Raw genomic sequence first — 13,141 nt, 5'->3', positions numbered from 1 at the left:
ACTTGCAGGAAAGACAAGACACGGCATGAGACTTGCAGGAAAGACAAGACCCGACGCCATGCGACACTTGCAGGAAAGACAAGACGGGGCGCGAGACTTGCAGGAAAGGCAAGACGCGGCGCGAGACTTGCAGGAAAGACAAGACACGGCGCAAGACTTGCAGGAAAGACAAGACACGGCGCGAGACTTGCAGGAAAGACAAGACCCGACGCCATGCGAGACTTGCAGGAAAGACAAGACACGGCGCGAGACTTGCAGGAAAGACAAGACACGACGCGAGACTTGCAGGAAAGACAAGACACAACGCGACGAGAGACTTGCAAGAAAGACAAGACACGACACTTGCAGGAAAGACAAGACACGACACGAGACTTGCAGGAAAGACAAGACACGACGTGAGACTTGCAGGAAAGACGAGACGCGGCGCGATGCGAGACTTGCAGGAAAGACGAGACACGGCGCGAGACTTGCAGGAAAGACAAGACGCGGCGCGAGACTTGCAGGAAAGATAAGACGCGACGCGACACGAGACTTGCAGGAAAGACAAGACGCGGCACGAGATTTGCAGGAAAGACAAGACGCGACGCGGCACAGGACTTGCAGGAAAGACAAGACATGGCGCGAGACTTGCAGGAAAGACAAGACGGGGCCGGAGACTTGCAGGAAAGACAAGACGCGGCGCGAGACTTGCAGGAAAGACAAGACGCGGCGCGAGACTTGCAGGAAAGACAAGACGCGGCGCGAGACTTGCAGGAAAGACAAGACGCGGCGCGAGACTCACAGGAAAGACGAGACGCGGCGCGACGCGAGACTTGCAGGAAAGACGAGACCCGACGCGAGACTTGCAGGAAAGACGAGACCCGACGCGAGACTTGCAGGAAAGACAACACGAGATGCGAGACTTGCAGGAAAGACAAGACAAGACACGGTGCGAGACTTGCAGGAAAGACAAGACACGGCGCGAGACTTGCAGGAAAGACAAGACGTGGCGCGAGACTTGCAGGAAAGACAAGACGCAGTGCGAGACTTGCAGGAAAGACAAGACGGGGCGCGACACTTGCAGGAAAGACAAGATGCGGCGCGAGACTTGCAGGAAAGACAAGACGCGGCGCGAGACTTGCAGGAAAGACAAGACGCGGCGCGAGACTTGCAGGAAAGACAAGACGCGGCGCGACACGAGACTTGCAGGAAAGACAAGACGCAACGCGATGCGAGACTCACAGGAAAGACGAGACGCGGCGCGACGCGAGACTTGCAGGAAAGACGAGACCCGACGCGAGACTTGCAGGAAAGACGAGACCCGACGCGAGACTTGCAGGAAAGACAACACGAGATGCGAGACTTGCAGGAAAGACAAGACGAGACGCGGCGCGAGACTTGCAGGAAAGACAACACACGGCGCGAGACTTGCAGGAAAGACAAGACACGGTGCGAGACTTGCAGGAAAGACAAGACACGCGCGAGACTTGCAGGAAAGACAAGACGAGACGCGGCGCGAGACATGCAGGAAAGACAAGACATGGCGCGAGACTTGCAGGAAAGACAAGACGTGGCGCAAGACTTGCAGGAAAGACAAGACGCAGTGCGAGACTTGCAGGAAAGACAAGACGCGGCGCGAGACTTGCAGGAAAGACAAGACGGGGCGCGACACTTGCAGGAAAGACAAGATGCGGCGCGAGACTTGCAGGAAAGACAAGACGCGGCGTGAGACTTGCAGGAAAGACAAGACGCGGCGCGAGACTTGCAGGAAAGACAAGACGCGATGCAAGACTCACAGGAAAGACAAGACGCGGCACGAGACTTGCAGGAAAGACGTGACGCGACGCGACGCGAGACTTGCAGGAAAGACAAGATGCGACGCGAGACTTGCAGGAAAGACAACACGATATGCGAGACTTGCAGGAAAGACAAGACGAGACGCGGCGCGAGACTTGCAGGAAAGACAACACACGGCGCGAGACTTGCAGGAAAGACAAGACACGGCGCGAGACTTGCAGGAAAGACAAGACACGGCGCGAGACTTGCAGGAAAGACAAGACGAGACGCGGCGCGAGACTTGCAGGAAAGACAAGACACGGCGCGAGACTTGCAGGAAAGACAAGACGTGGCGCGAGACTTGCAGGAAAGACAAGACGCGGCGCGAGACTTGCAGGAAAGACAAGACGCGGCGCGAGACTTGCAGGAAAGACAAGACGGGGCGCGACACTTGCAGGAAAGACAAGATGCGGCGCGAGAGTTGCAGGAAAGACAAGACGCGGCGCGAGAGTTGCAGGAAAGACAAGACGCGGCGCGAGACTTGCAGGAAAGACAAGACGCGGCACGACACTTGCAGGAAAGACGAGACGCGGCGCGAGACTTGCAGGAAAGACAAGACACGGCGCGAGACTTGCAGGAAAGACAAGACGCGGCACGAGACTTGCAGGAAAGACAAGACGCGGTGCGAGACTTGCAGGAAAGACAAGACGCGACGCGGCACGAGACTTGCAGGAAAGACAAGACGCGGCACGAGACTTGCAGGAAAGACAAGACGCGGCACGAGACTTGCAGGAAAGACAAGTCGCGGCGCGAGACTTGCAGAAAGACAAGACGCGGCGCGAGACTTGCAGGAAAGACAAGACGCGGTGCGAGACTTGCAGGATAGACAAGATGCGGCACGAGACTTGCAGGAAAGACAAGACATGACGCGACGCGAGACTCGCAGGTTGACAGACATACGTGACTGGAAGCTGCAGCGCCGGTGCACCTCGGCGCAGGAACGCTCCATCCACGAACACCCCGTTCTTTCCCGGACATCGCAAAAAGAAGGTTCCGTGTTCGAACACGAGGTCCAGGTGCCGGCGGGAAACGAAGCTCGAGCGACCAACGGTCACGTCTACGTCGTGAGGGCCGCGGCTCGACGTCCTTCCCACGACGGTGAGGCAGCCCCGAACGGCCACGTCCAGCTCTTTCCCGCGCAGGTGGGCCAGTATCGGGCCGGCCAGGTCCTCTCGGGCGGACAGGGCCGCGGGCCACGCCGGGCTGCACGGGGCCGAGTGCAGAGCGAGCAAAGCGCGGGCACCTTGGTCGGTGAGCATCGCGCCTTCCATGACCAGGACGAGCACTCCGCTTGTCGCACGGCCCGGCCCGTCGCAGCCCGCCTTCCGTGGCCGGCCGTCTCCGTGGCTCGCCGAAAAGTGCGGAGCGGCCTCCCCACCTGATGACCTGGAGCGGTATTCCGTAAACGCTGCAGACACAACATTTTAACGTCGACATTGTTGTGGTTTCTGCTCCAACATGGAGGAATGGCGACGCTTGAAGAGTCCACAACGTTGGCTTTATTTCATGTTTATCGATGGAACATTGAACAGCACTGTCGTTTACTCCCTGATGATGAAAATTATGAGGATGATGAAACTGATGATGGTGATGACGATGACAATGAAGATGATGAGGATGATAAAGATTATGCTGACGATGATTATGATGCTGACGATGATAATGAATATGATCAGGATGATAAAGATTATGCTGACGATGATTATGATGCTGACGATGATAATGATGATGACTATGATGATGAAGATAATGACTGCGATGATGATGATGATAATGCTGAAGATGATGACGATGACGATTATGAAGTTGATGATGAAGATAATGACGACGATGGTGATGAGGATGATTAAGATTATGCTGATGTTGATGATGATGCTGACTTTGATAATGAAGATGATGAGGATGATGAAACTGATGATGGTGATGACGATGACAATGAAGATGATGAGGTTGATAAAGATTATGCTGACGATGATTATGATGCTGATGATGATAATGAAGATGATGATGAATATGATGAATATGATGATGAAGATAATGACAACGATGATGCTGATAATGCTGAAGATGATGACGATGACGATTATGAAGATGATGATGACTATGATGAATATGATAATGAAGATGATGATGACTATGATGAATATGATAATGAAGATGATGATGACTATGATGAATATGATAACGAAGATGATGATGACTATGATGAATATGATAATGAAGATGATGATGACTATGATGAATATGATAATGAAGATAATGATGAATATGATAATGAAGATGATGATGACTATGATAATGAAGATGATGATGACTATGATGAATACGATAATGAAGATAATGATGAATATGATAATGAAGATGATGATGACTATGATGAATATGATAATGAAGATAATGATGAATATGATAATGAAGATGATGATGACTATGATGAATATGATAATGAAGATGATGATGACTATGATGAATATGATAATGAAGATAATGATGAATATGATAATGAAGATGATGATGACTATGATGAATATGATAATGAAGATGACGATGAATATGATGATGACTATGATGAATATGATAATGAAGATGATGATGACTATGATGAATATGATAATGAAGATGATGATGACTATGATAATGAAGATGATGATGACTATGATGAATACGATAATGAAGATGATGATGACTATGATGAATACGATAATGAAGATGATGATGACTATGATGAATACGATAATGAAGATGATGATGACTATGATGAATATGATAATGAAGATGATGATGACTATGATGAATATGATAAATGAAGATAATGATGAATATGATAATGAAGATGATGATGACTATGATGACTATGATAATGAAGATGATGAATATGATAATGAAGATGATGATGAATATGATGATGACTATGATGAATACGATAATGAAGATGATGATGACTATGATGAATATGATAATGAAGATGATGATGACTATGATGAATACGACAATGAAGATGATGATGACTATGATGAATATGATAATGAAGATGATGATGACTATGATGAATATGATAATGAAGATGATGAATACGATAATGAAGATGATGATGACTATGATGAATATGATAATGAAGATGATGATGACTATGATGAATATGATAATGAAGATGATGATGACTATGATGAATACGATAATGAAGATGATGATGACTATGATGAATATGATAATGAAGATGATGATGACTATGATGAATATGATAATGAAGATGATGATGACTATGATGAATATGATAATGAAGATGATGATGACTATGATGAATATGATGATGAAGATAATGACGACGATGATGATGATAATGCTGAAGATGATGACGATGACGATTATGAAGTTGATGATGAAGATAATGACGACGATGATGATGATAATGCTGAAGATGATGAAGACGATTATGAAGTTGATGATGATGATAATGCTGAAGATGATGATGACGATTATGAAGTTGATGATGAAGATAATGACGACGACGATTATGAAGTTGATGATGATGATAATGCTGAAGATGATGATGACGATTATGAAGTTGATGATGAAGATAATGACGACGATGATGATGATAATGCTGAAGATGATGATGATGAAGATTATGAAGTTGATGATGAAGATTATGAAGTTGATGATGAAGATAATGACGACGATGATGATGAGGATGATAAAGATTATGCTGACGATGATGATGATGAAGATGATGATGATGATGAAACTGATGATGATGCTGACTTTGATAATGAGGATGATGAGGATGATAAAGATTATTCTGACGATGATGATGATAATGACGACGATGACGATGATGAGGATGATAAAGATTATGATGATGATGAAGAGGATGAAGATGATGAGGATGATGAAACTGATGATGATGCTGACTTTGATAATGAAGATGATGATGCTGAAACTGATGATGATGCTGACTTTGATAATGAAGATGATGATGCTGAAACTGATGATGATGCTGACTTTGATGATGAAGATGATGATGATGCTGACTTTGATAATGAAGATGATGAGGATGATAAAGATTATGCTGACGAAGATGATGATGCTGATGATGATAATGAAGATGATGATGCTGACTTAGATGATGAGGATGATAAAGATTATGCTGACGAAGATGATGATGATGATGATGAAGATGATGCTGACTTTGATAATGAATATGATGAGGATGATAAAGATTATGCTGATGAAGATGATGATGCTGACTTTGATAATGAATATGATGAGGATGATAAAGATTATGCTGATGAAGATGATGATGCTGACTATGATAATGAAGATTATGATGATGAAGATAATGACAACGATGATGATGATAATGCTGAAGATGATGATGATGAAGATTATGAAGATGAAAATGATGATGATGCTGAATATCATGATGATGACAATGATGAAGAGGATAATGATGATGAAGCTAATGACGAAGATGTTGATGATGATGACGATGATAATGAAGTTGATGATGATGACAATGAGGATGATGACGAAGCTGATGATGATGATGATGACGACGATGATGATGAAGTTGATGATGAGGATGATGAAGATAATTAGGATGACGATGATAATGCTGATAATGAAGATGATGAAGATGCTGATGTCAGGGAAACATCTTTTAAACGCTCCATCTTTTTCTTAAACTACCGTATGTTTAAATAATCAAATGAGGTAAATAGTAAAATACTTTACGGGGAAAAAGGTGAAGTATAAGATTAAATATTTACACATAAAAAGATTAAATCTAAAAAAATAATGTTGTTGTACATGATAAAGTAGCGGTTAGCGGTGATGTTCCTCTCGTTCAACTTCCGCATCCAAGTAAACTTTAATCAAAGTTAAGGATTCGATGATGAAAATCCATCCCATGTTTTTGTTTTATTCCCGCGATCTGTTGCTTCGTCGAGTAGTCTCCGCCCATTCCCTGCGTACTCCATTCAAAATGCCACGTTATATTTATCGTAACGCCACGCCCATTCGTAACGCCACCTTATATTTATTGCCACAATACAAGTGATTTTCCGCCTTTTCCACCAATTCCGTCACGTTAAACACGAATTCCTTCCAAGGAACTTGGAGGACAACGGAGGAGGTCATTACGGTCCAATCAAGTTGTCTGTCCGTGCTTTGTCCTTTGAAATGCTGATGGTCAAGCAAGCAAGCAGCACACGCCCTTATTACCTGCGCCAAACCAAAGGTGATTGTAGGAGGTCCCTAAGGGATGATGGAGGTCCCTTATTACCTGCGCCAAACCAAAGGTGATTGTAGGTTGTTTTCACCCGTGTCTGTCTCTGTTTGTCTGTCTGTCTGTCTCTGTTTGTCAATGGCCTACAGGTCACAATTTTAAACCGATCTTTACGAAACATCACAAAAGGGTAGAGTTGGTCATGAACAAGAAGCCTTTTGATTTTGAGGTCAACATAGGTCAAAGGTCAGCAACCTTCTCTAATTCCTATATCATCAATTTTCATCCGATTGACTTTAAATTTGAAAAATAAATTGCAAATTTGATTCGATTTTGGTGAAACTTCAAATCCGGATCTGGATGTGAGAATTTTTAAAGACATTCTTCACCATTGAGAGATAAAGGCGTCAAAATCGATACATATCACGATATTTCAAAAAGTTATGGACGGATTATTACAAAACTCGGTGCATGAGTAAGTGATAAGAAGAAGCCGATCAGATTTTGGTTCAGGTCCGAATCAAGATCCGACCAATTAATGGATACAAAACATAAACTGTTCAGCCAGGTGGAGGTGTGCGCCCTACCAAGCTTCGTTCCAGTTTAAAGGTGCTCTGATGAGTCGGGTTCGGATTCGAACCGTCGATCTCCCACACTCATAGTTAGTCCGTTCCGTGCGCAGCAGGAGACGAGGTTTTGCAATCACTTGTGGGTGTCTGTCTGTGTGCGTGTGTGTCTGTCCCTGTTTGTGTCTGTCTGTGTGTGTGTCTGTGTATGTGTGTCTGTCCCTGTTTGTGTCTGTCTGTGTGTGTTTATCTGTGTGAGTGTCTGTCTGTGGGTGTTTGTGTGTGTGTGTGTGTGTGTCTGTCTCTGTGTATGTCTGTCTGTCTATCTGTGTCTGTCCCTGTGTGCATGTGTCGGTCTCTGTGTATGTCTGTCTGTCTGTCTGTCTCTGTGTGCATGTGTGTCTGTCTCTGTTTGTGTCTGTCTATGTGTGTGTGTGTGTCTGTGTGTCTGTCTCTGTTTGTCTGTCTGTGTGTTTATCTGTGTGGGTGTCTGTCTGTGTGCCTGTCTGGCTGTCAGCCTGTGTGTGTCTGTCTCTGTGTGCATGTGTGTCTGTCTCTGTGTATGTCTTTCTGTCTGTCTGTGCCTGTCTATGTTGTGTATGTGTGTCTGTCTCTGTGTGTTTCTGTGTGTGTGTGTGTGTCTGTGTGTGTCTGTGTCTGTCTGTCCGGGCTGTAACTTTTTTTTTTTACCATTTGAGTTTTGTCATCAAATTTTCACCAAAGCTTTATTATGAAAATATGGAAAATAGAAATTAATAATTTTGTCAAAATGTCAAAGGTCAGCTTCACATAAAATCACCAATTTTCACACGATTGACCTGAAATGTTAAGAATTTGCATATTGTGTCACTGAATTGGTTCACCAATAAAAATCTCGAAGCTGATTGTTTTTTAGATGAAAGCTCAAAGGTCAAGGTTGAGCATGCAGAATAACACAATTTTCAATAATAATAATACAATTTTCAATTTAAAAAAATACCATTTTCAATAAAAATAATACCATTTTCAATAAAAAAAATATACCATTTTCAATAAAAAAATATATACCATTTTCAATTAAAAAAGAATACCATTTTCAATTAAAAAAATACCATTTTCAATAAAAAAAAATACCATTTTCAATAAAAAAAAGACCATTTTCAATAAGAAAATACAATTTTCAATAAAAAAATACCATTTTCAATAAAACAAAATACCATTTTCAATAAAAAAAAATACAATTTTCAATAAAAAAATACCATTTTCAATAAAAATAATACCATTTTCAATAAAAAAAATATACCATTTTCAATAAAAAAATATATACCATTTTCAATTAAAAAAGAATACCATTTTCAATAAAAAAAATACCATTTTCAATAAAAAAAATACCATTTTCAATTAAAAAAAGACCATTTTCAATAAGAAAATACAATTTTCAATAAAAAAATACCATTTTCAATAAAACAAAATACCATTTTCAATAAAAAAAAAATACAATTTTCAATAAAAAAATACCATTTTCAATAAAAAAAATACCATTTTCAATAAAAAAATACCATTTTCAATAAAACAAAATACCTTTTTCAAAAAAACAAAATACAATTTTCAAAAAAACAAATACAATTTTCAAAAAAACAAATACAATTTTCAAAAAAAACAAATACAATTTTCAATTAAAAAAATACAATTTTCAATAAAAACAAATACAATTTTCAATAAAACAAATACAATTTTCAATAAAACAAAATACCATTTTCAATTAAAAAAAAATACAATTTTCAATTTAAAAAAAACAATTTTCAATAAAAAAAATACCATTTTCAATATAAAAAATACCATTTTCAATAAAACAAAATACCATTTTCAATAAAAAAAAATACAATTTTCAATAAAAAAATACAATTTTCAATAAAAAAAATACCATTAAACAAATACAATTTTCAATTTAAAAAAATACAATTTTCAAAAAAAACAAATACAATTTTCAATTAAAAAAAATACAATTTTCAATAAAAAAAAATACAATTTTCAATAAAAACAAATACAATTTTCAATAAAAACAAATACAATTTTCATTTTGTATTTTTACCCTCGCCAGAGGAGAGGGTTTTGCATTTGAGTCCATTTGTTTGTCTGATTGTTTGTCTGTCTGTCTGTCCGCACAGAATAAATATGATTTTCTCTGCAACCTTTGGTCCGATTGACAGGAAGTTTTCACCATAGGTGCAACTCCACCTCGAGAATTTTTTAATGATAATTATGACGTCATAAGTCACGTGGTTCGGCCGCCATCTTTGAAAAATCGAAAAAATTTGCACCTCTATATCTCTGAAAGTGCTGAATAGAAAAAATTGAGACATGGCTCATTGCAAAGAACTCTCCATGGGGAGTAAAATATGTTAATGATGATGTCACAGGTGCCTCCATTATGACGTCATAATTCGACAAGTACAAAACTTCATCCGATCAAGATGAAATTTTTTGAGCGTCATGTCCGCATAAACTGGTGGAGAAAAAAAAAATGATGACGTAATCGGTCACGTGGTTCGGCCGCCATATTTGTTTTAACACAAAAGCCTTAAAACCCACTGAAAATACATCCTGGCGAGGGTTTACAATCTCTGATTGCTCTTTTTCTTGTTTTAAACAGTTTTCATCAATTTTGAGAATACGGAAGAAGAGGAAGACATCAGAATACCGAACGGGCTTTGCATTTTCAAATGTTTTGTAGTTAGATTTTTTTATTCTGTAAAACGTTTTCATCGCCGTCTCAGTTCGTCGAGTTGCGCCATTTGCGGATTGTTTATGGGAAAAACGACTTTTCCGATTGGAACACGCGAATCGTGCTGACGCCACAATCACGTGGTTTGAGCCGCCAAGCTCACGGTGCTGGACAGGACGATGGTCGCCTCGGGCTCAGTGCTGCGGGAGGTTACCTGGAGGGCGTGTGCGGCGACCGTGGCCACGTTCATGGCTCTCGCGGCCTACGTACAGGTAATCCAGGTGTCGAACGCTTGGTGTCATCGGTCAGCCGCACCTCATTGGTCACTTCGTACGTTATTTACATCATTCCCTGTGAATAAACACTTTACTTTACATCTTATTCTTACTGTATATTGTCATGTTATTCCCTTTGGAGACGATTGTTGGACATCTTGGTCATAACTTGTCGGACAATGTTTGCGGAATGTTGTGTCGTGCTCTCGTACTTTGTTTCGTGCTCGTACTTTGTTTCGTGCTCCCGTACTTTCTGTTTGGTGCTCCCATACTTTGTTTCGTGCTGCTGTACTTTTTGTCGTGCTCCTGTACTTTGTTTCGTGCTCCTGTACTTTGTCGTGCTCCCTTACTTTGTTTCGTGCTCCCGTACTTTTCGTGCTCCCGTACTTTTTATTGTGCTCCCGTACTTTGTTTTGTGCTCCCGTACTTTGTTTCGTGCTCCCGTACTTTGTTTCGTGCTCCCGTACTTTTTGTCGTGCTCCCGTACTTTTTGTCATGCTCCCGTACTTTGTTTCGTGCTCCCGTACTTTCTGTTTCGTGCTCCCGTACTTTGTTTCGTGCTCCCGTACTTTCTGTTTCGTGCTCCCGTACTTTCTGTTTCGTGCTCCTGTACTTTTTGTGGTGCTCCCGTACTTTTCTCTTAAACACAACTGCAGTACGAACTTCGCTTTATCACATGTATACAGGTAATGTACGTCTGTATGAGGCATTTGATATGTAACAAGTGTTACGCCTAGGTCCCCCGTCGGGGAAGTGATGTGAGTTGACAAAGTGGAACACGCAGAAAACATGCTATGATATGATATTTCGCTCACAAGGGTCAGACATACATGGCGGCGGCCATCTTGGATTTTCACGTGGCGACCCAATTTTCAATAGCGTTCTTCCTTATGCCTAGATACACCCACACACCCGATTAGAAGTTGGTACTTCGCTTATTTTTAAAGATATGCAGGTTACAAGGTTCAGACATACATGGCATCAGACATACATGGCGGCGGCCATCTTGGATTTTGACGTGGGTTGCACCCACACACCAAATTCGAATGCGGTCCTTCGCTTACGCACGCACGCACGCCTCGGTCCCCTGTCGGGGAAGTGATGTGAGTTGACAAAGTGGAACACGCAGAAAACATGCTATGATATGATATTTCGCTCACAAGGGTCAGACATACATGGAGGCGGCCATCTTGGATTTTGACGTGGCGACCCAATTTTCAACAGCGTTCAGCGGAGCGAAAGGGGCACTATGGCTTTCCCCTCCGTCCGTGTGTCCGTCCGTCCGTGCGTGCGTGCGGCGTGCGTGCATGCATGCGGGCGTGTGTGCGTGCGTAAGCGAAGGACCGCATTCGAATTTGGTGCGTGGGTGCAACCCACGTCAAAATCCAAGATGGCCACCACCATGTATGTCTGATGCCATGTATGTCTGAACCTTGTAACCTGCATATCTTGAAAAATAATCGAAGTACCAACTTCTAATTTGGTGTGTGGGTGTACCTCGGCATAAGGACGAACGCTATTGAAAATTGGGTCGCCACGTCAAAATCCAAGATGGCCGCCACCATATATATATATATCTGAAACTTGTGAGCGAAATATCTCGAAAAATAAGCGAAGTACCAACGTCTAATCTGGTGTGTCGGTGTATCTAGGCACAAGCAAGAACGCTGTTTAAAATCGGGTCGCCACGTCAAAAGCCAAGATGGCCACCGCCATGTATGTCTGAAACTTGAGCGCGTGGTCGATGGTTTAATATGGCGACGAACGATGCATGCCATGCTTGCTTATCATCATCATGTACTCCCTCACCCAGCTACTGTGCTGTCTCACTCCCTCCTAGGCCCGAAGCCTGTTTTGCTTCCTTCCGCTTCACCTGACGTGTTTAACATTTTGGTTTGTTATCAAATGACCAAACCACGACGGTCAGGACCCGTGCACTTTTTTTTTCGCATGTGTGTCGTGAGATCTTGTCATCCGACGTGATGTGATGGCGACGGTGGACTCGATGCAGTGGCTTTCATGATACCTATGTTTTTGTAGTTTGTTGTTTCAGCTTGGGATAACGCTCTGGATAACGAGTGTAAAGTGGTCAAGATTCTGGATAACGAGTGTAAAGTGGTCAAGATTCTGGATAACGAGCGTGAAGTGGTCAAGATGTAGAATTGATCAAGGGTCAATGTTCAAAGAGAACAATCATATTTCAGCACCCAAAGCATCATGCCGACATGTCGTCACTCATGCACACCCAGACCATCACTCATGCACACCCAGACCGCCACTCATGCACACCCAGACCGCCACTCATGCACACCCAGACCATCACTCATGCACACCCAGACCTCCACTCATGCACACCCAGACTGCCACTCATGCACACCCAGACCATCACTCATGCACACCCAGACCGCCACTCATGCACACGCAGACCGCCACTCACGCACACCCAGACCGCCATTCATGCACACTCAGACCATCACTCATGCACACCCAGACCTCCACTCATGCACACCCAGACCGTCAATCATGCACACCCAGACCTCCACTCATGCACACC

General features: G+C 42.6%; 2 protein-coding genes across 3 annotated transcripts in view; one reads left to right on the top strand and one right to left on the bottom strand.

Annotated features, from left to right (window-relative positions):
- Nucleotides 1–3,205, bottom strand: part of LOC137427952 (forkhead box protein K2) — an 85,290-nt gene extending 82,085 nt beyond the window's left edge. The window contains exon 1 of the mRNA XM_068117805.2: nucleotides 2,716–3,205. Coding sequence (XP_067973906.2) covers nucleotides 2,716–3,086 — 371 coding nt within the window. The 5' untranslated portion in view covers nucleotides 3,087–3,205. The remainder of the gene's footprint in view (nucleotides 1–2,715) is intronic.
- Nucleotides 3,206–7,344: 4,139 nt separating this feature from the next.
- Nucleotides 7,345–13,141, top strand: part of TMEM220 (transmembrane protein 220) — a 54,988-nt gene continuing 49,191 nt past the window's right edge. The window contains exon 1 of one of the 2 annotated variants that reach the window (XM_068117807.2): nucleotides 7,345–10,584. In XM_068117807.2, coding sequence (XP_067973908.2) covers nucleotides 10,492–10,584 — 93 coding nt within the window. In that variant the 5' untranslated portion in view covers nucleotides 7,345–10,491. The remainder of the gene's footprint in view (nucleotides 10,585–13,141) is intronic. The other variant, XM_068117806.2, reaches the window with a different exon arrangement.

The sequence above is a fragment of the Myxine glutinosa genome, chromosome 5 (genome assembly GCF_964187855.1).
Source record: "Myxine glutinosa chromosome 5, kmMyxGlut1.1, whole genome shotgun sequence".
Taxonomy (NCBI): Eukaryota; Metazoa; Chordata; class Myxini; order Myxiniformes; family Myxinidae; genus Myxine; species Myxine glutinosa.
This window is presented reverse-complemented; position numbering and strand designations above follow the sequence as displayed.